A 27,504-nucleotide genomic window follows, 5' to 3' on the forward strand; every position below is an offset into this window, starting at 1 on the left:
TATTGAATGTATGTGCATTATGTGGTTTTCCATGTTTATTAATTCATTTACTTATGTAACCAACATTTTATGTTTATTATAATAAGTGCCTTGTCCATGCTAATTCATTTTATTTTCCTAATGACTCTTTTCAATAGAAAAGGAATTGCAACTGTTCCAACCATAATTAGGAAAGATCCCATGCTGTTGACTATTTCACATCACTTAATTGTTACCTTAATATGATTTTTGTTTGTTTGTTTTGAGATGAGTCTCGCTCTGTCGCCCAGGCTGGAGTGCAGTGACTCAATGTCGGCTCATTGCAGCCTCTGCCTCCCGGGTTTAAGCGATTCTCCTGCCTCAGCCTCCCAAGTAGCTGGGACTACAGGCGTGTGGCACCATGCCTGGCTTATTTGTTTGTATTTTTGGTAGAGATGGGGTTTCACCATGTAGCCAGGATGGCCTCCATCTCCTGAGCTCATGATCTGCCCGCCTCCGCCTCCCAAAGTGCTGGGATTACAGGCATGAGCCACCACCGCACCCGGCCAGTGCGTGCGCCAGTTCTCTACAGAGAGAAACAGACAGGATGAAACTGAATGTAATAAGAGCTCCTGATGAATTAGATGAGTTGTTGAGACTGAAAAGACGGGCTTAGTCATTGCTCTCAATATGGTAACACGAGCTTCTAAATACTTTTCTTAAATCAATTTTTTTTTTTGTAAATTACAAATACTTGCTAGGTAATAAAATAGCATTAAAATTATTAGTAAAATATGTTTACAAAATAATGTGAAAAACTAGTTTTTCAGTGTTTTTGTATTTCATTTGCTAAGTGCTTTGAGGAAGAAGTGGCAAGATTTTTTTGAAGTAACTTTAAATAACAAAAGCTATAAATGCCTTTTGTAGTGCTCATTTTAGAAAGTACGGATAGTTCAACAACACAAAAAGAAAGTTGAAATCACACATTACTACAAATTCTGTAACATTGTTTACTCTTCAGTAGTCCAAGCTTTTCCCCATGTAATTTGATTTTTTTGTTTGTTTTTCTAAAATAAATGGTGCATATATTCCATAATAAAGATAAACCATAAGTTATGTAACCATTTCCCTAATGTTGGCCTTTTGGATTATGTTCTGTTTTTACTATTATACATAGTAAAGCCTTTGCGTGTATCCATCGTGATTTCCTCACGATAAATTCCTAAATTAGAATTGCAGGATTAGGGAACACACTCATTTGTAAAGTGTTTCCTATAATATTGGCAAATTTCCAAGTTTGATGTTTTGCAAAAGGGCAGACTTTTTATGGCTAGAACTATGTTTAAGCTTACACTTCTTCATAAATATTGTTTTTTCATGTTATTATAATTTTTTACTTGTTCCAAAAGTACATATTTTTGCCTGGAAAAAGAGCAAGTCAGTTTTTGTAAATGAATGCCAGACTTAAACATACATACACACACAAAACTTACTTTGTAATGAATTGTTTTTACCAGCTCTCCTTAATACTCTTTTTATCTAAAAATAAATGCTGTTAGGTTTTAGCAATTTATGTTATGGATGACAAATTTCTTTTCCTATATGGTGGATAAAGTAACTTTCATTTTTGGCTTGTCTTTCCCTGAGTCTGTCAGTCACAAGAAAATACTGACTTTGAATTAGTGTCAAGCTTGTAGCTACTTGTTTTTTGATGGACCGCTGATACATTCTTATAGGGTTTTTGGTTGCTATTTAGATTAATTTCTCTTTCTTTATATAATTGTTCTTTTTCAGTACTCCCTGATATTTTTCTTCTTGAAAAAGTATCTAGTTAATTTTGTATTTTAAAGTTCTTCTCCTCACCCCAAGAATTTCTGCCTTTATAATCTTTTATTTCTTTTTTCTTTAAGACAGAGTCTCACTCTGTTGCCGAGGTTGGGTGTCGTGGTGTGATCTCGGCTCACTGTGCCTTCTGCCTCTCGGGTTCCAGCGGTTCTCCTGCCTCAGCATCCTGGGTAGCTGGGACTACAGGCACCTGCCACTACACCCAGCTAACTTTTGTATTTTTAGTAGAGATGGGGTTTCACCATGTGGCCAGGCTGGTTTTGAACTCCTGACTTCAAGAGATCCACCTGCCTCAGCCTCTGAAAGTGCTGGGATTATAGGCGTGAGCCAATGTGCCCAGGCTTTTTTTTTTTTTTTTTTTTTTGACTTGGGGGTCTCACTCTGTCTAATATGGCTGATTCTGGCCAACATGGTGAAACCCCGTCTCTACTAAAAATACAAAAATGAGCCGGGTGTGGTGGTGGGCTCCTATAATTCCAGCTACTTGGGAGGCTGAGGCAGGAGAATTGCTGGAACCCGGGAGGTGGAGGTTGCAGTGAGCCAAGATCGTGCCATTGCACTCCAGCCTGTGTGACAGAATGAGACTCTATCTCAAAAAAAAAAAAAAAAAAAAAAAAAAGATATATGGCTGATTATATTGTTGCTGTCTTTATAGACAGAGAATTAAGGAGTAAAGAGGACAGACAGACTATATATTACCTCAAACATTGAAATGCCATGATTTATCCAGGATCATGCATTCAATTTCCTGACCATGCGTATGGTGCTTTTTCTCTAGAAGCATTTTGTCATTTTGAATAGAATATGTCTTCTGTATTTACCTTAATGAAGTTGACAACTTTCAGAGGTTTTCACTGGTGAAGATAAACTTGAATAAGGAGATAACTTACACAAGCAGAAAAAGCCTCATCTCTTCTGGATTCCTTTAATGCCAGTAGTCATCACCAGATGTAGATCAGTCACCCTTTACCCAGGCTGGGACCTCCACCTTCTCATCTATAGGTGCGTCACCTTAGCAATCTTCTGCATCTCACTGTCACCCAACGCATTTTCTCCTTCCAAGCCTCTGCAGTCTCACGAGTTTGTATTTTTCTTATGACTGACCTTCCTACCCTATCCAGCCTGGATCTCATAGGAGATTAACTGAAATACTCCCAACGTTGGGCCTTTCCTGGGCCCCTGTCTTCCTTCTGTACCCTGGTAAAATGCCAGCCCAATCCATAGTCTGTTGTTCTACTTCTGTATGAGAGGGCTAAAGAAAAAGCAACTAGTCATACAGATGAACCCTTTTAAAGGGTTCTGTTTTAAAGTAACTGTTAAATCTTTTAAACCTCATCTGAGTGCTCAGCCTTGTCCGATGCCTTTTGTTTGCCTAGTCCTCCTGTTTAGTTCTCTCATTCTCTTCAAGAACTTTACCAAATCTTCTCCTTCCCCCTCTTGACCTTCCTGTCTCTTCACCTGAACAGAGGTTCTTAGCTCCTACTTCAATGAGATGTTTAAGGTTTTGCCCTTTTCTATAAATTGACCTATAGGGGTATCCCTCTTTACCCCTTTCCTATAGTTGTTAGGGGATAGAATATTTGTCCTGAGAAGGCCAGTACACACGTCAGACACTTGTCTGTATCCCCATTTGCTCTGTAAGTATTTGACTCTTCAGCCATCCGGTATACTGTCTCTATCTCTGGTTTATACCTGTTGTCTCTGTGTCTACTCATTTCAGCTTTAGCCCATTGACTTCTTCCCTCACAACACTACTGAACTTGTCAATAGGCACATTGGTGATCTCCTGCATGCCAAGTCTCACGGACATTTTTCTTCATGTTGTTTGACTGCTGCTCTGCCTGACTTGATATTATAATCTCCTTTCCTTGAAACCCTAGGCTACTGTAACACTACACTTTACTGATTCGCCACTTACCTTCCTTACTTCTTTTTGTTTTTTTCCTGAGTCCCTCCAGGTATGGCCTAGGAATCCTTTTAAACACAGTGCTCCAGGCAGAAATTAGTTGGAGTTAGTTCACAAGATGCAATTTATTTGCCATCCACCCTTGCATTTCAGCTCCGTTATTTGTCCTTGACATGCCTGTCTATAAAAACACTTTCTCCTTCCCAGAGATGGCAGCTAACAAGACCTAGTAAAGAGAAATGGGAATTTTCATTCACAATTTCATAGGGAAACCAATTGGTAAGATTATTTTACTGCCAAGGATAAGATTAATGAGAGAGTTGAAGAAAGAGGCATGAATTCTGAAATTGTCTAGAACCATCTAAGAGGTAAAGCTGAGGAGTTTTATCCATACTTGTAGGCTGCGATTGTTTTCATAGAAGTACTCTCTGATTTATGGGCATGTTATTGATCACAACTAGAATTGCAGATTGTGTGCATTTAATACATCAGCCTAAAAATCCTTGACATTTTAAAAATACCTTTGGCAGAGTTGTACAGTAGTCATGATATTTAAAATATTATTCTAATTTGTTGGTTTCCTAGAGTATAATTTCATTTAGTCACATGTATGATAAGAACATACAGACTTCTTGCTGGGGGCGTTGGCTCATGCCTGTAATGCCTGTAATCCCCACTACTCAGGAGGCTGAGTTGGGAGGATTGCTTGAGGCCAAGACTTTGAGATGGGCCTGGGTAACATAGCAAGACTGTCTCTAAAGTAATAATAATAATACTGAGTATATTTCTTGGTTTCTAGGGTTAATTTTTTTTCATCTTTCTCTCATTAATTTACCACTTTTGTCTAAGATACCTTAAGTTTCTTTATTCCTTGGATTGGTAGTATAATGAAATTATTTGGGCAGGGTTTTGAAACCAGAGAGACCTGGGTTCAAATCCTGGTGTGGATTCTATCTTTTGAGGTAAGGTCATTTAAATCCTCCGACTTTCCAGTGTCTTTTAAATGGGTAATATAACCCTTACTTTATGGACTGTTGCAAAGATGAGAGAGGATGTGTGTGAAATGTTTACTTATTACAGTGCTTGATATGTAGTAGACGAATTCTAAAGTTATACTGAGCCATTTTTCCTATAGTGGCTTTAGAAAAGAAAAGTATACTCGTACATTAGAATTGTGCACCTAGGGCTAAGTGACTCTAGCCCTGTGGAACCTGTCAATGTCAGAATGGTATGTAGGACTAGATAGATTAATGTCACCTGACCCTGATTGTCTATTGAAACTCAATGTATGGCCAGGTGCAGTGGCTGACGCCTGTAATTCCCAAACTTTGGGAGGCCAAGGTGGGCGGATCACTTGAAGTCAGGAGTTCAAGACCACCCTGGCCAACCTGGTGAAACCCCATCTCTACCAAAAATACAAAAATAAGACAGGCGTGGTGGCAGGCGCCTATAATCCCAGCTACTCAGGAGGCTGAGGCAGGAGAATTGCTTGAACCTGGGAGGCAGAAGTTGCAGTGAGCTGAGATCGCGCTACGCCATGCCAGCATGGGTGACAGAGCAATACTCCATCTCAAAAAAAAAAAAAAACAACTCTATTTTAAAATTACTCTTATTAGTCATTAGTCTTATATATCAGTATAATGAATACTTTATTTATTCAAAATCTTCTCTTTTTTTAGACGGAGATAATAAAATTTCAGTTGCATTCCACCTGTTTCTTCATGTGCGTGTCTGGATGCACATGTAATTTGTTGGTACCAGTTTTGGTTGTTTAAACGAGTGTTTGTTGAGCATCTGTGTTGTGGAAAGTATTGTGCTGGGTGCTGGAGATAGCACAGTGGCATCATCCCTGTCCTTAGTGAGCTCAGCCAGAGGGGGTGAGGAGCAGAAAAGAAATGTGAATCGGTAGTTTCAGTGCGAAGTAATAAGTGCTTTATTATGATGTGCAAAGGTTTGTGCGCACCCTAGAGGAGCACATAAAAGGGAGTCATTAACCTCCGAAGCTTCTGAAAGGGCTTTAGAGAAGTCAGACATTTGATTTGATTCTTGAGGAATGAGTAGGTGTTCTCCAAGTAGAGATAGAAAAAGATTGAAGAGTTGAAACTCAGACCTCATGACCATGCCTTCCTATCTTCTCTTCTTAAATCCGTATCATTCTTGATACATTATTAAATGGATCTATTTTGAAACGTCGTGCATTCACTCCAAGTCCAAACCCTCTCCCAGGTTATAGGCCTCACTCATGCACCTGAAGAGGACACATGGGGCAAAAGAAAGTGAGCAGTGGGGGGGCTCTGAGGGTCATGGGGGTCAGCCGAGGCTGCCATTCTTTTTCCTCATAAATCAGATTTACTGAGGTAGAACGTACTTACAGTAAAAATGTATCCATTTTAAGTTTACAGTTTGGTACATTTTAACAAATGTATAGACCCTTAACTGACACCATGGTCAAGACAGAGAATATTTCTATCACCTCAGAAAAGATCCTTATGCCCCTTTGGAGTCAGTCCCTGTCCTCCAGTCATGGGCAGCTGCTTACTGGCTTTCTGTCACTATAGATGAGTCTTACCTTTTCCAGAATTTTATACAAATGAATTCATACAGTCTGCACTTACTTCACCTAGCATAGTGTTTCTGAGATTCGTTGTTTTTCTTAAATGTCAGTAATTGATTTCTTTCTATAGCAGAATGACTTCCATTGTATGATATATCACAATTTCTTTATCCATTCAACCATGTTGCACATTTGGGTTATTTTCAGTTTTTGGCTATTACAAACAAAATTATTATGAACATTCATAAACAAAACTTTGTGTGGTCATATGTTCTCATTCCTTTTTGTTTTTCTTTTTTTTTTTTTTGAGATGGAGTCTCGCTCTGTCACCCAGGCTGGAGTGCAGTGGTACAATCTTGGCTCACTGCAACCTCCGCCTCCCAGGTTCACGCCATTCTTCTGCCCCAGCCTCCCGAGTAGCTGGGACTACAGGCTCCCGCCACCAAGCCCAGCTAATTTTTTGTATTTTTCGTAGAGAGGGGATTTCACCATGTTAGCCAGGATGGTCTCGATTTCCTGACCTCGTGATCCACCCGCCTTGGCCTCCCAAAGTGCTGGGATTACAGGCGTGAGCCACCATACCCGGCCGTTCTCATTCCTCTTGAGTAAATACTAGGAGTTGTATTGTTGAGTTGTATGGTAAGTATGTGTTCCAATTTATAAGAAAGTGTCAAACTTTTCCAAAGTGGTTATACCATTTTTGCATTTCTGTCAGTCACGCGTGAGAGTTCAAATTGCTTTAAGTCCTTGCCAACACGCCTTTCTTTTGTAGCCATTTTAGTAGAAGTGTAAGGGTTTTTCTTGTCATTTTGATTTCTATTTCTGTAAGGACTGGTGATGTTAAGCCTTCTTTCAAGTGCTTGTTAGCCATTTGCGTATCTTCTTTTTTATTATTCACAACTCACAGGTTATTATGACATTTGTTTATCTTCTTTAGTGAGGGGTCTGTTCAAGTCTTTTTGCCTTTTGTTGTGGGCCTTTTTCTATTGTGTTAAAAGGGTTCTTTGTGTACTCTGGACGTAAGTCCTTTGTCAGATAAAGGTTTTGCAAGTATTTTCTTTGAGCCTGTGACTTCCTTTTCATTTTCATCTGGTGACTTTCAAAAGAGCAGAGGTTTTTAATTTTGATGAAGTCTGGTTGATCAGTTTTTTCTTTCGGATTCATGTATTTTTGGTCTATTTAAGATTTCTTGGCTGTCCTAAGGTTACAAATTTTTTTCTTTTGTTTTCTTTCAGGAGTTGTAGTTTTAGCTTTTTTGTTTGTTTGTTTTTAAACCTGAAGCATTATACAGTTTTAGCTTTTTTTTTTCTTTAGTTTAAGTTCTAGGGTACATGTGCACACTGTGCAGGTTTGTTACATATGTATACATGTGCCATGTTGGTGTGCTGTACCTGTTAACTCATCATTTACATTAGGTATATCTCCTAATGCTGTTCCTCCCCTCTCCCCCAACTCCCCGGCAGGCCCGGTGTGTGATGTTCCCCACCATATCCATGTGTTCTCATTGTTCAGTTCCCACCTATGAGTGAGAACATGCGGTGTTTGGTTTTCTGTCCTTGCGATAGTTTGCTGAGAATGATGGTTTCCAGCTTCATCCATGTCCCTATAAGGGACATGAACTCATCCTTTCTTGTGGCTGCATAGTATTCCATGGTATATATGTGCCACATTTTCTTAATCCAGTCTATCATTGATGGACATTTGGGTTGGTTCCAAGTCTTTGCTATTGTGAATAGTGCCGCAATAAGCATATGTGTGCATGTGTCTTTATAACAGCATGATTTATAATCCTTTGGGTATATGCCCAGTAATGGGATGGCTGGGTCAAATGGTATTTCTAGTTCTAGATCCTTGAGGAATCGCCACACTGCCTTCCACAATGGTTGAACTAGTTTACAGTCCCACCAACAGTGTAAAAGTGTTCCTATTTCTCCACATCCTCTCCAGCACCTGTTGTTTCCTGACGTTTTAATGACTGCCATTCTAACTGGTGTGAGATGGTATCTCATCGTGGTTTTGATTTGCATTTCTCTGATGACCAGTGATGATGAGCATTTTTTCATGTGTCTGTTGGCTGCATAAATGTCTTCTTTTGAGAAGTATCTGTTTATATCCTTTGCCCACTTTTTGATGGGGTTGTTTGATTTTTTCTTGTAAATTTGTTTAAGTTCTTTGTAGATTCTGGATATTAGCCCTTTGTCAGATGTGTAGATTGTAAAAATTTTCTCCCGTTCTGTAGATTGCCTGTTCAGTCTGATGGTAGTTTCTTTTGCTGTGCAGAAGCTCTTTGGTTTAATTAGATCCTATTTGTCTATTTTGACTTTTGTTGCCATTGCTTTTGGTGTTTTAGTCTTGAAGTCCTTGCGTATGCCTGTGGCCTGAATGGTATTGCCTAGGTTTTCTTCTAGGATTTTTGTGGTTTTAGGTCTAACATTTAAGTATTTAATCCATCTTGAACTGATTTTGTATAAGGTGTAAGGAAGGGATCCAGTTTCAGCTTTCTACATATGGCTAGCCAGTTTTCCCAGCACCATTTATTGAATAGGGAATCCTTTCCCCATTTCTTGTTTTTGTCAGGTTTGTCAAAGATCAGATGGTTATAGATGTGTGGCATTATTTCCGAGGGCTCTATACTGATCCATTGGTGTATATCTCTGTTTTGGTACCAGTACCATGCTGTTTTGGTTACTGTAGCCTTGTAGTATAGTTTGAAGTCAGGTAGTGTGATGCCTCCAGCTTTGTTCTTTTGGCTTAGGATTATCTTGGCAATGCAGCCTCTTTTTTGGTTCCATATGAACTTTAAAGTAGTTTTTTCCAATTCTGTGAAGAAAGTCATTGGTAGCTTGATGGGGATAGCATTGAATCTATAAATTACCTTGGGCAGTATGGCCATTTTCACAATATTGATTCTTCCTATCCATGAGCATGGAATGTTCTTCCATTTGTTTGTGTCCTCTTTTATTTCCTTGAGCAGTGGTTTGTAGTTCTCCTTGAAGAGGTCCTTTACATCCCTTGTAAGTTGGATTCCTAGGTATTTTATTCTCTTTGAAGCAATTGTGTATGGGAGTTCACCCATGATTTGGCTCTCTGTTTGTCTGTTATTGGTGTATAAGAATGCTTGTGAGTTTTGCACATTGATTTTGTATCCTGAGACTTTGCTGAAGTTGCTTATCAGCTTAAGGAGCTTTCGGGCTGAGATGATGGGGTTTTCTAAATATACAATCATGTCATCTGCAAACAGGGACAATTTGACTTCCTCTTTTCCTAATTGAATACCCTTTATTTCTTTCTCTTGCCTGATTGCCGTGGCCAGAACTTCCAACACTATGTTGAATAGGAGTGGTGAGAGAGGGCATCCCTGTCTTGTGCCAGTTTTCAAAGGGAATGCTTCCAATTTTTGCCCATTCAGTATGATATTGGCTGTGGGTTTGTCATAAATAGCTCTTATTATTTTGAGATACGTCCCATCAGTACCTAGTTTATTGAGAGCTTTTAGCATGAAGGGCTGTTGAATTTTGTCAAAGGCCTTTTCTGCATCTGTTGAGATAATCATGTGGTTTTTTTCTTTGGTTCTGTTTATATGATGGATTATATTTATTGGTTTGCATATGTTGAACCAGCCTTGCATCCCAGGGATGAAGCCAGCTTGATCGTGGTGGAGAAGCTTTTTGATGTGCTGCTGGATTCAGTTTGCCAGTATTTTATTGAGGATTTTTGCATCGATGTTCATCGGGGATATTGGTCTAAAATTCTCTTTTTTGTTGTTGTGTCTCTGCCAGGCTTTGGTATCAGCATGATGTTGGCCTCATAAAATGAATTAGGGATGATTCCCTCTTTTTCTATTGATGGGAATAGTTTCAGAAGGAATGGTACCAGCTCCTCCTTGTACCTGTGGTAGAATTTGGCTGTGAATCCCTCTGGTCCTGGACTTTATTTGGTTGGTAAGCTATTATTGCCTCAGTTTCAGAACCTGTTGTTGTTCTATTCAGGGATTCAACTTCTTCCTGGTTTAGTCTTGGTAGGGTGTATGTGTCCAGGAATTTATCCATTTCTTCTAGGTTTTCTAGTTTATTTGCATAGAGGTGTTTGTAGTATTCTCTGATGGTAGTTTCTGTGGGATTGGTGGTGATATCCCTTTTATCATTTTTTATTGCGTCTATTTGATTCTTCTCTCTTTTCTTATTTGTTAGTCTTGCTAGCAGTCTATCAATTTTGTTGATCTTTTCAGAAAACCAGCTGCTGGATTCATTGATCTTTTTGGAGGGTTTTTTGTGTCTCTATCTCCTTCAGTTCTGCTCAGATCTTAGTTATTTCTTGCCTTCTGCTAGCTTTTGAATGTGTTTGCTCTTGCTTCTCTAGTTCTTTTAATTGTGATGTTAGGGTGTCAATTTCAGATCTTTCCTGCTTTCTCTTGTGGGTATTTAGTGCTATAAATTTCCCTCTACACACTGCTTTAAATGTGTCCCAGAGATTCTGGTATGTTGTGTCTTTGTTCTCATTGGTTTCAAAGACCATCTTTATTTCTGCCTTCATTTCGTTATGTACCCAGTAGTCATTCAGGAGCAGGTTTTTCAGTTTCCATGTATTTGAGCTCTTTTGAGTGAGTTTCTTAATCCTGAGTTCTAGTTTGACTGCCCTGTGGTCTGAGAGACAGTTTGTTACAATTTCTGTTCTTTTACATTTGCTGAGGAGTGCTTTACTTCCAGCTATGTGGTCAGTTTTGGAATAAGTGAGATGTGGTGCTGAGAAGAATGTATATTTTGTTGTTTTGTGGTGGAGAGTTCTGTAGATGTCTATTAGATCCGCTTGGTGCAAAGCTGAGTTCCCAATTCCTGGATATCCTTTTTTTTTTTTTTTTTTTTTTTTTTGAGACGGAGTCTGGCTCTGTCGCCCGAGCTGGAGTGCAGTGGCCGGATCTCAGCTCACTGCAAGCTCCGCCCCCCGGGTTTACGCCATTCTCCTGCCTCAGCCTCCCGAGTAGCTGGGACTACAGGCGCCCGCCGCCTCGCCCGGCTAGTTTTTTGTATTTTTTAGTAGAGACGGGGTTTCACCGTGTTCGCCAGGATGGTCTCGATCTCCTGACCTCGTGATCCGCCCGTCTCGGCCTCCCAAAGTGCTGGGATTACAGGCTTGAGCCACCGCGCCCGGCCTGGATATCCTTGTTAACTTTCTGTCTCGTTGATCTAATGTTGAGATTGGGGTGTAAAAGTCACCATTATTATTGTGTGGGAGTCTAAGTCCCTTTTTAGGTCTCTAAGGACTTGCTTTATGAATCTGGGTGCTCCTGTATTGGATGCATATATATGTAGGACAGTTAGCTCATCTTGTTGAATTGATCGCTTTACTATTATGTAATGGCCTTCTTTGTCTCTTTTGATCTTTGTTGGTTTAAAGTCTGTTTTATCAGAGACTAGGATTGCAACCCCTACTTTTTTGTTGTTTTCCATTTGCTTAGATTTTCCATTTGCTTCCATAGATTTTCCTCCATCCCTTTATTTTGAGCCTATGTGTGTCTCTGCACGTGAGTTGGGTCTCCTGAATACAGCACACTGATGGGTCTTGACTCTTTATCCAATTTGCCAGTCTGTGTCTTTTAATTGGAGCATTTAGCCCATTTACATTTAAGGTTAATGTTGTTATGTGTGAATTTGATCCTGTCATTACGATGTTAGCTGGTTATTTTGCTCATTAGTTGATGCAGTTTCTTCCTAGTATCGATGGTCTTATTTGGCATGTTTTTGCAGTGGCTGGTACCGGTTGTTCCTTTCCATGTTTAGTGCTTCCTTTAGGAGCTCTTGTAAGGCAGGCCTGGTGGTGACAAAATCTCTCAGCATTTGTTTGTCTATACAGTATTTTATTTCTCCATAACTTATGAAGCTTAGTTTGGCTGGATATGAAATTGTGGGTTGAAAATTCTTTTCTTCAAGAATGTTGAATATTGTCCCCCACTCTCTTCTGGCTTGTAGAGTTTCTGCCGAGAAATCTGCTGTTAGTCTGATGGGCTTCTCTTTGTGGGTAACCTGACCTTTCTCTCTGGCTGCCCTTAACATTTTTTCCTTTGTTTCAACTTTGGAGAATCTGACAATTATGTGTCTTGGAGTTTCTCTTCTCGAGGAGTATCTTTGTGGTGGTCTCTGTATTTCCTGAATTTGAATGTTGGCCTCCCTGCTAGGTTGGGGAAGTTCTCCTGGATAATATCCTGAAGAGTGTTTTCCAACTTGGTTCCATTCTCCCCGTCACTTTCAGGTACACCAATCAGACATAGATTTGGTCTTTTCATGTAGTCCCATGTTTCTTGGAGACTGTTCGTTTCTTTTTACTCTTTTTTCTCTAAACTTCTCTTCTCGCTTAATTTCATTCATTTGCTCTTCAATCACTGATACCCTTTCTTCCATTTGATCAAATCTGCTACTGAAGCTTGTGCATGCGTCACATAGTTCTCGTGCCATGGTTTTCAGCTCCATCAGGTCATTTAAGGACTTCTCTACACTATTTATTCTAGTTAGCTATTCATCTACTCCTTTTTCAAGGTTTTTAGTTTGTTTGTGATGGGTTTGAACATCCTCCTTTAGCTTGGAGAAGTTTGTTATTACCAATCGTCTGAAGCCTTCTTCTCTCGACTCGTCAAAGTCGTTCCCCGTCTAGCTTTGTTCTGTTGCTGGCGAGGAGCTGTGTTCCTTCGGAGGCGAAGAGGCGCTCTGATTTTCACAAGTTTCAGCTTTCCTGCTCTGGTTTCTCCCCATCTTTGTGGTTTTATCTACCTTTGGTCTTTAATGATGGTGACGTACAGATGGGGTTTTGGTGTGGATGTCCTTTCTGTTTGTTAGTTTTCCTTCTAACAGTCATGACCCCCAGCTGCAGGTCTGTTGGAGTTTGCTGGAGGTCCACTCCAGACCCTGTTTGCCTGGGTATCACCAGCGGAGGCTCCAGAACAGCAAATATTGCTACCTAATCCTTCGTTTGGAAGCTTCGTCTCAGAGGGGCACCTGGCCTTCTGAGGTACTGGGAGGTGCCTCCCAGTTAGGCTACTTAGGGGTCAGGGACCCACCTGAGGAGGCAGTCTGTCAGTTCTCAGATCTCAAACTCTGTGCTGGGAGAACCACTACTCCCTTCAGAGCTGTCAGACAGGGACGTTTAAGTCTGCAGAAGTTTCTGCTGCCTTTTGTTCAGCTATGCCCTACCCCTAGAGGTGGAGTCTACAGAGGCAGGCAGGCCTCCTTGAGCTGTGGTGGGCTCCACCCAGTTTGAGATTCCAGGCCACTTTGTTTACCTACTAAAGCCTCAGCAATGGTTTATGCCCCTCCCCCAGCCTGGCTGCCGTCTTGCAGTTCGATCTCAGACTGCTGTGCTAGCAGTGAGCGAGGCTCGGTGGGTGTGGGACCCTCCTGGTGTGCTGTTTGCTAAGGCTGTTGGAAGAGCGCAGTATTAGGATGGGAGTGTCCCGATTTTCCAGGTGCAGTCTGTCACGGCTTCCCTTTGCTAGGAAAGGGAACTCCCCAACCCCTCGCACTTCCTGGGTGAGGCGATGCTCCGCCCTGCTCCGTGGGATGCACCCACTTGTCTGGCAAGCCCCAGTGAGATGAAACCGGTACCTCAGTTGGAAATGCAGAAATCACCTGTCTTCTCCGTCGTTCACGCTGGGAGCTGCAGACTGGAGCTGTTCCTATTCGGCCATCTTGGCGCCCTCTCCATACAGTTTTAGCTTTAACATTAGGTTTATAATCCACTTTGGCTTCACTTTTTTGTGTGGTGTAAGTTAAGGGTTGGGATTCATTTTTTTTTAAACGCATGAATATTCCATTGTTTCAGTACCACTTGTTGAAAAGACTCTGCTTTCCTCTGTTTAATCTGTTCAAAGATGTTGACATCTTTGTAGAGAATTCACTGGACACTTGCTAGTTTATTTCTGAACTTTGTTCGTTCCATTGACCTATGGATCCATCCTTAGGCCAGTTGCATTCCGATTACCGTAGCTTTATAATAAGTTTTGAAATGAGGTAGTGTGTAAGTCTTCTAACTTTATTCTGTATCTTCAAAGTTATTTTGACTGCCCTGGGTCCTTTGTACTTCCATATAAATTTTAATATCAGATTGTTTAAAAGCCTGCTGAAATTTCAAATAAGATTATGTTGAATCTAGAGATCCATTTGCAGAGAATTGCCATCTTAACAACCGTAAATCTTCCAATACAGGAACAAGGTCTTGTATGAAAATATACAAAGAACTCTGAAAATTCAACAATTTAAAAGTGGAAAAAAGATCTGAACAGCCATCTTAACCAAAGAAGATATATAGACAATAAATTAAGCTTATGAAAAGATACTTAATGTAATTAAGTATCATTACGGTACTGCAAATTAAAACAACAGTGAGATACCGCTGCACAACTGTTAGAATGGCTAAAATCCAAAACACTGACAACATTAAAAGGAACACTGAAGGAAGTGGAGTAACAGGAATTCTCACTCATTGCTGGTTTGAATGCAAAATGGTATAGCCACATTGGAAGAGAGTTTGGCAATTTTCTTTTTCTTTTTTTTTTTTCTGAGACGGAGTATCGCTCTGTCGCCCAGGCTGGAGTGCAGTGGCGCGATCTTGGTTCACTGCATCCTCCGCCTCCCGTGTTTAAGCAGTTCTCTGCCTCAGCCTCCCAAATAGCTGGGATTACAGGTGTGTGCCACCACACCCGGCTAATTTTTGTATTTTTAGTAGAGACGGGGTTTCACCATCTTGGCCAAGCTGGTCTTGAACTCCTGACCTTGTGATCCACCCACCTCAGCCTCCCAAAATTCTGGGATTACAGGCATGAGCCACTGTGCCCATCCTGGCAATTTTCTTAAAAAGCTAAATATGGTCTTACCATACATTCTAGCAGTCATATTCCTAGTGATTTTCCTAAATGAATTGAAAACTTTTGTCTACACAAAAACCTGTACATGAACGTTTTACAGAAGCTTCATTCATAATCGCCAAAAGTTGTAAGCAATCAAGATGTCTTAAGTAAGTGAATGGATAAACAAATGGTTGTACATCCATGCAGTGGAATATTATTCAGCCATACAAAGAAATAAGCTATCAAGCCCGGAAAAGACATGGGGGAACTTTAAATATATAAAAGCAGCCTATCTATGAGGGCTACATACTGTATGATTTTAACTATATGACATTCTGGACAAGGCAAAATTATAGAGACAGTAAAAAGATCAGCAATTCTCAGGGGTTGAGGATGGGAAAGGGAGGAAAAATGAATAGGTGAAGCACAGGATACTTAGGGCAGTAAAACTCTTCTGTGTGATACTGCAAGGATGGATCCATGACAAAACCCCCACCACCATGCAATGCAGAGTTAACTCTAAGCATGGCGTTTAGCTAGTAATGTATCAGTACTGAGTGATCAGTTGTAACACATGTGCCACACTAATCACAAGTGGAGGAGAATGGGTTTATAGTGTGTGCTTTCTACTGAATATTTCTATATGTCTAAAACTGTTCCAACAATAATTCTGTTCATTTTTTAAAAAGGAAAAAGTGATTTTCCAGGATCTCACTGCTAATGACTTAGCTTTTATTTTTTTATTTTCTCCTTGAACTGAGCAGGAATCTGTCAGGTGCTTCACTTTCTGTCTCCCGGTAACTTGCTGTGATTATGAAAATGTTTGTGCTAAACAACCCATGAACAAAGCAAATAAAGATATTCCTTCGTCTACCCAGACTGAAAGGAAATATGCCACCGCATCAGTGTTAATGAAAGAGGTTATAGCTGGTTTCCACTTTCATCTTTGTTTTCCTGTATTTTCCGAATGTTCTCTGTAAAATAAAAAGCTCTTAGCACTAAAACAGTATAAATGTATTCCACTGCAGCTTAATTGTATTCAATTAACATAATTTAAGAGATTAAATAAGAAATGTAGAAATAAGTAAGACCTAGATCTTAAGGATCTCTCTGGTTAACTGTAAGTGAAAGACTGTCTCACCACAATGCTTGATGTAAATGGTCTGATTGGTTCGTGACAACCTCATCAATTATTGCAGCTTGCAAAGGGATCGATTTTTAAATTTTTATTTATTATTCATTATTATTATGTACTTGCTTATTTGTTTTCTCATTTAGTTGCTTACTTATTTGCTTATTACTTTCCTACCATTTTAAAAGAGGAAGATACTATCTAAGTGATTTCGCCAAGTTCTTACATTTTGTTGGTTTAAATTGCTTTAGTATATATGCATGAAATCGCATGTTTGCTCTTGAAATGTGTGCCTTTTGTAGTGTGTGTGTTGGGGAAAATAAGTTATTTTTTAAAAAGAGAATTATTTAAATATGGCTTTAGTGATTCCTCAGTATGATAACTGGTAGTGAAATGTAGCTTATTGTTTTCAGTTACTTTAAATTGGTCTTGAGACAAATGGAAATTTGTTTCTTAATTACAGGCTCTAGATGACTTTATAGAATATCTCTGGGCTGTTATCAAGTACTTGCTTAAGAAGGATAATTCTACTTGATTATATATTTTTTACCCCAAAGGAAAATAAGTTTAAGTTTGATTTTAACCAGATGATGCCATCTGCATGGAGTCACTCTGATGTTGTGTCCACACTGTCCAAGAAAGGTTTTAATGAATGGTGTTTGTTTACTTTATTTGGTCTTAGCCAAATGAGTAAAGACCCGGAGACTGGGCAATTTGAAAAGACATTTAGGAATCACTGGCTTTTCTCTGTTGATGCTACCATATAAACTAAGGATGACAGTGGGTAGGGAATGTGTGTGGAATTCCTGTGTGATTCACTGTAACTGGTATGCTAAATGCATGGTTAAGCTGGTGTCAGCATCGTCTTTCTGTAAGTTAAAGATCCCTTCTGTGAGCAGGACTCCTGCGGACTCATGTATGTTATATTTTGAAATATGTTTTAGAGGATATTTTAGGACTTAATAAAGGTGACTGATGTGTAAGGGGACTTAAAGGGAAGAAAAACCCCTTCTTCTATAGGGTAGCATATTTGGGATTATAATTTTCATTTTCTTTAGGTTGCTTTCAGTTTTCTTTTTTTTTTTTTTTTTTTTGATGTCGGGGTCTCGCTCGTTCACCCAGCCTGTAGGACAATGGCGTGATCTTGGGTCACTGCAACCTCTGCCTCCCAGGTTCAAGGATTCTCCTGCCTCAGCCTCCTGAGTAGCTGGGATTGTAGGCACCCGCCACCACACCCAGCTAATTTTTGTATTTTTAGTAGAGACGAGGTTTCACCATGTTGGCCAGGCTGGTCTCGAACTCCTGACCTCAGGTGATCCATCTGCCTCAGCCTCCCAAAGTGCTGGGATTACAGGCGTGAGCCACTGTGCCCAGCCAGTTGGTTTCATTTTCGAGTGAATCCAGCAAACACTCTTTTCTTTGACTTGCAGTTCCAGTATTGCTATAAAATTACTGTAATATGGGGATAGTTGTCAGTCTCAAATACATAAAATGACCAATTTCAGTGACCTTTTATCCTTTTAAGAAAACCTATTCTATGAAAATCCAATTTTGTGCAAAAAGTGGGAAATAAGTGGGGGCGCAAGTGTTTGCTTTATGAGACTTTATTTGATTCATGTAAATAGAAAATGGTTTTATTACATGTAAAATGTGATTTAAATTGGTCAAAATGACATTTTCAGAAAGTATACATAAAACATATGTACTCATTACGTAATGAGTACAAAAAGCGAGTCTCATTACATAGAATAAGGATTCTATCTGTGTGCCACGAACAACTTCAAAGAATTTTCTTTATATATAATGACACAGAAAGTTGTTCCTTAGCATCCATTTCAACTCCAGTTCCTCAGGAACATTGAGTACAAATTATAATGAGTTTATTTTCCAACTAAAGTTTAGTAGTTAAGCTAGTTTATTAGTTAATTTAGTTCTGACCTGTATGATTGAGAATAGATACAAGAGAATTACAGAAAGCAGATAGTGGAAATGATGAAGTGTACCGGCCTGACTTTCTGACAATTTGCGTGAAATGCTTGGCTTTGTAATTTTATATTTCTTTCTAGGCTGATACATTGAGTTTATTTAATTAGAAATAGACTGGTTATCTGTTTTTTTAAATGCTGCTTCACAGTTATATACTACTTAAGGTATGTAGCTTTGTAGTCAATCTAAATTGGAATTGGGTTTTTGTTATTGTCATTTGATACATTGGTCACTTTATAAATGTTTAACTTTTTGTTTTGAGTTAATTATAGATTTGCATGCATGCAGTTTTAAGAAATAATACAGAGAGGCTAGGTGTGGTGGCTTATGCCTGTGATTCCAGTTACTTGGGAGGCTGAGGCAGGAGGATCGCTTGAAGCTCAGGAGTTCAAAGTTGCAGGGAGCTGTGATGGTGCCACTGCACTCGAGCCTGGGTGACGGTGAGACCCCATCTCTACAAGGAAAAACAGTAATAATACAAAGAAATGTCATGTACGGGGCCTACCAGATTTTATTGTGCTTTGCTTTATTGCACTTTGCAGATATTATTTTTTACAAATGGAAGGTTGGTGACAATCCTGTGTCAAGCAAGTCTTGCCGTTTTTCTAACAGCATATGCTCACTTCATGTCTCTGTGTTACATTTTGGTAACAGTATTTTAGATGTTTTCATTATTATCTTATCTGTTATGGTGATCAGTGATCCTTGATGTTACTCTTGTAATTGTTTACAACCTCACTGATAGAAGAGGGTGAACTTAATAAATGTTGTGTATGTGTGGAGTTTTTTTGTTTTGTTTTGAGACAGGGTCTTTCTCTGTTGTGACCTTGTGACCAGTTCACCAGATGCCTTTTGGCATGTGTCTTGTCAGTCTTCATTGTAAGATCTTGGCAGGTTAGTGCCATATCTTTGTAGCCACCTTCTGACCCAATACCCTCCAGGGGTGCTTCTATATGTGTTTGTTAGAAGAGTAAGTGCATACTTAGTAATCGTAGATTTCATCAGAATAGTGAGTTTATCTGGAAATTTATATCAATTTTATGCTTAGATTTACCATCTGTAGTTATTGAGAAACTAATAGCAAAAAATACTTGACACTTACTATATGCGAGGTATTGATCCAATCACTATCTTTACAAACCCCTTTATTTGAACAAGTAGGTTTTATGATCCTTGCCAGTTTACAGATGAGAAAACTGGGGCACGGAGAAACTTGCCTTGTGTCGAATAACTAGTAAGTGGTAGATTCAGCATTTAAATAGCCACATAGTCTGTCTTTCACTACCATCTTTGTAATTTTTGAAATTTTTAATAACAGGATTTATATATGCTATTTATGACTTCCCTGCCTCCCCCGCCCCGAGACGTAGTCTAGCTTGTCGCCCAGTCTGGAGTGCAGTGGCGCAATCTCGGCTCAATGCAACCTCCGCCTCCCGGGTTCAAGCGATTCTCCTGCCTCAGCCTCCCAAGTAGCTAGGATTAAAAGCACCTACCATCACCCCCAGTTAATTTTTGTATTTTCAGTAGAGACGGGGTTTCACTGTGTTGGCCAGGCTGGTCAAGAACTGCTGACCTCATGGTCCACCTGCCTTGGCCTCCCAAAGCTCTGAGATTACAGGCGTGTGCCACTGCGCCCGGCTGGTATTTATGACTTTTTAAAGCTCGTTTGTTCCCTAATATATGCAATAATTTAGATGACCTAGTCCACTACTTTATAATGAAACCTTGACTTACTGCTTTGTAGCATGAACTTAGAAATTATTTTGGAAATAAGTAGTTGGAAAAATACATGCAAATATTTATTTGAGTGCCTACTGTGTACCTTACTCTATGCCAAGTGGATACAGATGTCTGGAAGTTTGTTTTCCTACTTCTGCTGTAAAGCGAGCCCTTCACCAAACTTTACCTATTCATTTATCCCTAAAATGGCTTTGTTTGTTTCTTTCTTTCCAATGTGTGCTGCATAAAGGGAAACAATTTACAGATGAAAGGTGTATTTGGTATCTTTATTAATATTCTTGAATTCTAAAGTCTGAAATTTGTTTTAGTTTCAAAAAAAAAAAAAAAAAAAAACAAACCTGTTTCCCAAAAAAGAAATAAACATTAAGGTGTAAATATTTACTATTTACAGACATCAGAATTATATTTGCCTATCCGATCTCAACAAGTTGGTTCTAATTCTTAAGTTCTGAATAGATGATAGTGACAACTTTGAGCTATTTAAAGAGAAAGTTCATTTCTTTATGCTGTCATTAAAACTGTTCCAACTTTAATTATCAGGTATCTCTGTGGAAAAAATCGATTTAAGCTAGCAAAAGTAAGATAGAAATTATTTGTTTGGAGTTTTTTTGAGACAGAGTCTCGTTCTATGGCCCAGGCTGGAGTGCAGTGGCACGATGGTCTCGGCTCACTGCAACCTATGCCTCCCAGGTTCAAGCAGTTCTTGTGCCTCAGCCTATTGAATAGCTGGGACTACAGGCACACATTAGCATACCCAGCTAATTTTTGTATTTTTGATAGAGACAGGGTTTCACCATGTTGGCCAGGCTGGTCTCGAACTCCTGCCCTCAAATGATCCACCTGCACTGGCCTCCCAAAGTGCTGGAATTACCGGCATGAGCCACCATGCCTGCTCATAAGATGGAAATTATATATATTGTATGCGAATGAAATTAAATTTATTTCAAAGTCCAGGCCAGCCATGGTGGATCACATCTGTAATCTCAGCCCTTTGGGAGGCCGAGTTGGGCAGATTACCTGAGGTCAGGAGTTTGAGACCAGCCTGGCCAACATGGAAACCCCCATCTCTACTACAAATACAAAAATTAGCCAGGCATGGTGGCAGGCGCCTGTAATCCCAGCTACTTGGGAGGCTGAGGCAGGAGAATTACTTGAACCCAGGAGGCGGAGGTTGCAGTGAGTTGAGATTACACCACTGCATTCCAGCCCAGGCAACAGAGCGAGACTCTTGTCTTTAAAAAAAAAAAAAAAAAAAAAAAAAATTAGAGTCCAGAATTTTCCCCAGATGCTTTCAAAAAGCTAGACATTCTGTATACATAAATGACTAAAAAGTTTATCTATAGATGTAGAAAAATTAATACAGGTTTTAAGTGTTCATTTAGTAAATTCAGAATTTGAATTTTCTTTTTATTTGCAGCTCAGATCGTCTGATAGAAGAGACAATAAGGTAGGAATAAGTTTTTGTTTTGCTTTGTTGGTTTTTGTTTGTTTGCACATAAATTTAATGAACAGTGTTACAGCTGTTTTAGAATTAAATAAAAAACATTTTAATGAACAGATCAGAGTTAAAGTTCATTTATCCTCCTTAAAGATTAAATTTTTACTGTGTCCTTCCCTTGTAAGAGATGTTTGACACCCAAGTATATTTCTATAGTTACTTTAAGTTGTTTTGCTTAAGTTAATTTTTCCAATTAATTTATATTTAATATTTTCAATCTCAATCTTTTTATTCTCACTTTTTAAAGGAAAGCGATTTTAAGCATAATTTGATAAATAATTTTATGCCATTCATATAGACTTTTCTGTTATAGCACCTGCAAAAAATCTGCAGTAATAGTTCATAGTATCTGTAATAACCTTGAACTAGTTTCTTGCTTAAGTTAAGGGACGTTTATTTGTTGTTTTGAACTACTTAGCTTTCTAGGTTTGATGAATTTTAAAATATCTATTTTATGACAGTAAAAAAGAACATTAACTAGATACAGTCTCTGTGCTCTAGAATTCACCAATATGTAAAGCATTGGTTTTCAGGAAAGGTAAATCAAAGTACATGACAATAACAAATGTGTGTGTGTGTGTTTGTATATGTGTGTGTGTGTGTGTGTGTGTGTATATATATATATATATATATATTTTTTTTTAAGATAGAGTTTCACTCTTGTTGCCCAGGCTGGAATGCAGTGGTGCCATCTCGGCTCACTGCATCCCTCGCCTCCCAGGTTCAAGTGATTCTCCTGCCTCAGGCTCCTGAGTAGCTGGGATTTCAGGTGTGTGCCACCATGCCCGGCTAATTTTTTGTAGTTTTAGTAGTGACAGGGTTTCATCATGTTGGCCAGTCTGGTCTCGAACTCCTGACCTCAGGTGATCTGCCCGCCTTGGCCTCCTAAAGTGCAGGGATTACAGGTGTGAGCCGCCGCACCCAGCCACAATTGTATTCTGACCACGGATATTGGGCCTGTGCTAAAAGTACTTTGCCTGCATTATTTTATTTAATTTTCTCAATAACCCATTAGATAGACATGAATCATTAGGAACTATTTCCAAAACAAAAAAGAAATTAAGTAATTAGTCTGTGGTCACATGACTAGTAAATAGTATTAAGGATTCAGATCCTTCAGTCTTAGTCTAACTCTAGAAACAGAGCTCTATCTAAACCACTGCTATATTTACCACATTGTAGAAAGAATACAAGGTTTCGGGTCTGATTTGGCTTGGAACCTGCCTGTGCTGTTTATTAGATCTTAGATCTCTGTTCTTTAGATAATTTACTTTAACTTCTTGGAACTTTCATTTTCTTATCTGTTTAAAAATACAGTATTGATGATAATACTTACCTGTAAGACCGTTAAGGATAATGTGAAGAAAATGCCTGATCTAATACTAGGTAATTTGTAAATGGTAACTATATTATTAATACCACTCCTTTCTTTTTTAGCTTTTTATTTTGATATCATTTCAGATTTCAGAAAAATTTCAGTAGTGCAAAGAAGTCCTATATACCCTTTACCCAACTTCTACAAAGTTTAAGATGTATTGATCCTCTTCACTCCTAAGTATTTTTCATTTTCCTAAATATCTGTTTCTTTTGTATGGCTTCATGGATTCTTTATTCAATGGATTAGAATATTTTCCATCATTAATAATCTTAATACATTATAATCTTTTATAACAATAAGCCATTATTGTGTCTTGAATTTTTGTTTAAATTGTATGTGCTGAGCCTTCCACTTGAAGAAAGTTTTCACAGAATTGCCTAATGTTGACTGAAGTATCTTCCTTGTAACTTTTTCCTTTTCATCAGCACATGAGATCTGATCACATTTTGCCAGGAATTATTTACTTAAAGTTTCCCAATAATCCTTTTTCTTTTTTTCTTTATTTCCCTTTCTTTCTGCCTTCTCTTCTAGGGCCAGGCTGCCTTAATTAAGCTTCCACTTCAGCACTGGCCTATTTAAGGGCTGATAATATGAGTATAAAACTTGGGGTACCTCATAGGACAAAAAAGAAAAGGAACAATTGAGAACCATTGAATTGTTACCATTATTTTGCTAGTTAAAAAACTTGTTATTAGAAGGTCTTTTATTTCAGTATTTTCCCTTGCTTCAAAATGTGATAGGCATTACAAGAAAAGTTTCACTGAGTATAAAGCTAGTTATGATTTCTTATGAAGAATGTAAAATTTGTGTCAAGTAATATTTTTGCATATTCCATATGGAAAAATTCACCTTTTCCTTTTAGAGATACATTTTAAAACTATGTGAGTAACTGAATATAGACTTTGACAACAAGTTATTGAAAAGAGCTAGCATTTTTAATATTTATATATTTATTTCTAACCTTTAAATGTATGACTTGTATTATCTGTTGTTGAAAAAAACGTGACTGAGTTCAGTTCACAGAATAGGTAAGAGGTAAGAAAGTTGAAGTTCCCATAAGCATATCAATGATTTATCATTTTAAAAGCATTATATATTATTTAGAGCTTATATTTTGCTTCTAAGTATTTGACCCTTGAAATAACAGCCTAGATTTCGTTCTGCTTGACTGTAAGTCATGAAATGAGATGGGAAAGTATGTCTAGATATACTTTGTGGTACTGGAAATCATGCTTCTTCAACAAGTTAACATAATGTATAGTGATGATATCTATTCCCAAAGGAATACAAAGTCCTTTGCAGAAATTATTTTTAACCTCTGTCCACTTGTGAGTCAAAGTATACAGGAAATGGTGATAGTTCCAGTTTAAAAAACAGAAGCAGGCCCAGCATGGTGGCCCACGCCTATAATCCTAACACTTTGAGAGGCTGAGGCGGGAGGACTGCTTGAGGCCAGAAACTCGAGATCAGCCGGAGCAACATAGTGAGACCCCATCTTTACAAAGTTGTTTTTAAAAAGCCAGGCATGGTGGTGCACATCTGTAAGCCAGCCACTTGGGAGGCTGAGGCAGGAGGAGCACTTGCATGCATGAGGTCAAGGCTGCCGTGATGGTGCTACTGCAGCCCCACCTGCATGGCACAGTGAGACCCTGTCTCAAAAAAATAATAATATATAATAACAAACAGAGGCATATATCATTCAAAGATTGATATATGGGCCAGTGTAGGTTTGAAAGCTGTTACTTTATACAAGACTATAGTATCTACTTGTAATACCTTATAAATTTTTTTACAAAACAACCACATTTTCAGTGTATCATATTTTGTCATAATCTCTCAAACTGAAAAATTATGAATAAGAACTAAATGATGCAAAGGAAGTTGTTTGTTAAGCTCTTTTGTGTTCCTTTCATTTGGGGATCAAAAATTCAGTGTATTGTGCGGTTGACATTGCTCCCTCCTTCTGCTCTAATCTTGACTGGTGATTCTCTACACCTCCAACATTGCTATGGTCCTAGATGTCCTTCCTCCATTATCCTAAAATAATTTCCTCTATTGGATTACCTACTTCTTGGGATTAGTGCCTCCACTTTCTTACTTTATTCCCTTATTATGCTGAACCACGTCCTTAGTAACTTCCTGAGAAAGAACAGGAGGTAAATTGTTTTGGACTGCCCACATCCAAAATGTCTTTATTCTGCTCATATTCTTGATTCATTATTTAACTTAACCAAGATAGAATTCTGAGTTGGAAATAATTTTGAAATTTTTAAAGGCATTGTTTCCAGAATTGCTTCTAAAGTCCAGGCTGGACACAGTGGCATGCATCTTTTCCAGTCCAATGCTCTGGACATTGAGTGAACTCTTACAATCTGGAAACTCATCTTCAGTTCTTGGAAATTGTCTTACATTCTTTATCATTTTCTTCACTCTTCTTTCTCTGTTGTTTCATTCAAAAAAATATTAAAAAGGTTAAGTGTTGAGCCTTGTGAATTGATCCTTTCTTACCTTTTCTCTGTTTTCTATTGATCTTTTTGTTTAACATTCTGGGAGATTTACTGAATTTCTCCTTCCAATTCTTCTATTACATTTTTATATCAGCTCTTCATTTAATTTACATGAGCTCTTTCCTGAGAGACAGATACACACATTTATGTGTATGCGTTGTGGATGTAATAATCTTTTATCTCTCTAAAAACATTAAATATAATTTTATTTTAGAGTTTCTTGAGCTTCGTTTATTGCCCCTGTTTGCTCAGCCTCACTTTTCTGTTTGCTGGGTGGTTTTATTTGAACTCTGTCTTTTATGTTATCTCCTCACACATCTGGTGAGTATTGGCTGTTCCTTCATATTTAAGGGTGTGACTCCAAAAGAGGATGAGCTTCCAATCACTCATTGCTATTACCCAGACTGGAGTGCAGTGGCATGATCATGGCTCACTGCAGCCTTGACCTCCTGGGCTCAAGCAATCCTCCCACCTTAGCATTCTGAATAGCCAGGACTACTGGCACACACCACCATGCCCAGCAATTTTTTTTTTTTATTTTTTATTTTTCTGTAGATATGGTGTTTCTCCATGTTGTGAAAAGAATGTGTGTTGGGAAGCTCATCCTGTGAGCACAGGATGGTGACCCTTGTTGAGTGTTAGGCCTCACCGTGCATGATTAGGCGGACCTGGCTGTTTCACTGGGGACCTCAAATTGCTAGACCTCTATGTCTCTTCTCCTGGGCTAGGTCTTCTGCTGGACTGGGGACAGCCACCTAGCTGCATGGGTTAGGGAAGGCAATTGTGGGGTATGGCAGCTCGTTGTGCAAATTTCTACAAATCTTTTTTTTTTCATGAGACGGTGGCTTGCTCTGTGGACCAGGCTAGAGTGTAGTGGCGCCATCTCTGCTCACTGCAAGCTCCGCCTCCCAGGTTCACGCCATTCTCCTGCTTCAGCCTCCCAAGTAGCTGGGACTACAGGCGCCCGCCACCACACCTGGCTAATTTTTTGTATTTTTTAGTAGAGATGGGGTTTCACCGTGTTAGCCAGGATGGTCTCAATCTGCTGACCTTGTGATCCGCCCGCCTCGGCCTCCCAAAGTGCTGGGATTACAGGCGTGAGCCACCGTGCCCGGCCCAAATCTCCATTTTTAACCCTACTCCACAGTTCTTCCCTCAGAGAGACTGATCCCTTCAATTCTTGACCTTTTCCAAGATCTGTGGAAAACTTTTTAAAATCATTGCTTGACTCGTAATTTTATTGAGGTGAATCACAGTGGTGGATTTGGAGCTGCTAATGTGTTTTTTTTGTTTGTTTGTATGTTTGTTTTGGTTTTACCCAATTACATTTCTTTATTCTGAAATGTCATTTAAAAAGACCAGACCATAATATTTCCACATGAACAGATATTTTTCTGGAATAGGCCTAAAAGTATTGGGAAGGTGGGATTGTCAGCATTAGAACACATGGGAAATCAGGACCCCGGAAGAACTGTAATATTCTCTAGGACTTTTCATTTTCTAAATTTGCAGAGATACTGCCTGTGATTTCAGTTGAAAGTGATCCAAATCCTAGTATGTCCATATTAATTGTGTGTGTGTGTGTGTGTGTGTGTGTGTGTATGTAGCTTCAAATGTTATTTAACATTTCTTAAGTGGAATTTTTCTAATGTTCTTTTCCTTTTTCTTTTTCTTTTTTTTTTTTTTGAGACGGAGTCTCACTCTGGCCCAGGCTGGAGTGCCTATTAGACACTTGTATATTGTATATTATAGAAGTATAGTGTTCTTATTGTAACAACTTAAATAATACTAAAATGGATAAAGAAAAAGTCAATCTCCTGGTAGTACCCCTCCATTCTTAACCCCTGAAGCAATTTGCATTAACTGACAGTTGTGTAACTTTCTGATACCTTTTTCACTGTCATACTAACATCTCCAAAGATGTTTGTTTCTGAAAATATTAGAGGATTCATATTCTATACATTCTGTGGCTTGCTTTAATCACTCAATATGTTATAAACATCCCTTCAAGTTAATAGAAATACTACTGTTTGTTTTGTTTTGTTTGAGACCGAGTCTGCGCTGTTACCCAAGCTGGAGTGCAGTGTCACGATCTCGGCTCACTACAACCTCCGTCTCCTGAGCTTCAAGTGATTCTCTGCCCTCAACCTCCCAGTAGCTGGGATTA

The 27,504-nt window shown here is 38.9% G+C and overlaps 1 protein-coding gene and 1 long non-coding RNA gene across 9 annotated transcripts in view; both read left to right on the forward strand.

Moving 5' to 3' along the window:
* The window catches only part of GOSR1 (golgi SNAP receptor complex member 1), a 50,444-nt gene that overhangs the window by 15,751 nt on the left and 7,189 nt on the right, over positions 1–27,504 (forward strand). For 6 of the 8 annotated variants that reach the window (XR_013405676.1, XM_015118839.3, XM_015118837.3 and 3 more), the window contains 1 exon segment: positions 21,372–21,401. The exons of the other annotated variants lie outside the window; for them this stretch is intronic. Coding sequence is in view for 5 of the 6 variants with exons in the window: in XM_015118839.3 (XP_014974325.1) it covers positions 21,372–21,401 (30 nt within the window). In the remaining variant the exon portion in view is untranslated. 8 annotated transcript variants of the gene reach the window in all.
* LOC144335420 (uncharacterized) lies at positions 16–20,291 on the forward strand. Its single transcript, XR_013406275.1, has 3 exons — positions 16–1,892; positions 2,349–18,547; positions 19,676–20,291. It is a non-coding gene; the product is annotated as an uncharacterized LOC144335420 (long non-coding RNA).

This window comes from Macaca mulatta, chromosome 16 (assembly GCF_049350105.2).
Source record: "Macaca mulatta isolate MMU2019108-1 chromosome 16, T2T-MMU8v2.0, whole genome shotgun sequence".
Lineage (NCBI taxonomy): Eukaryota > Metazoa > Chordata > Mammalia > Primates > Cercopithecidae > Macaca > Macaca mulatta.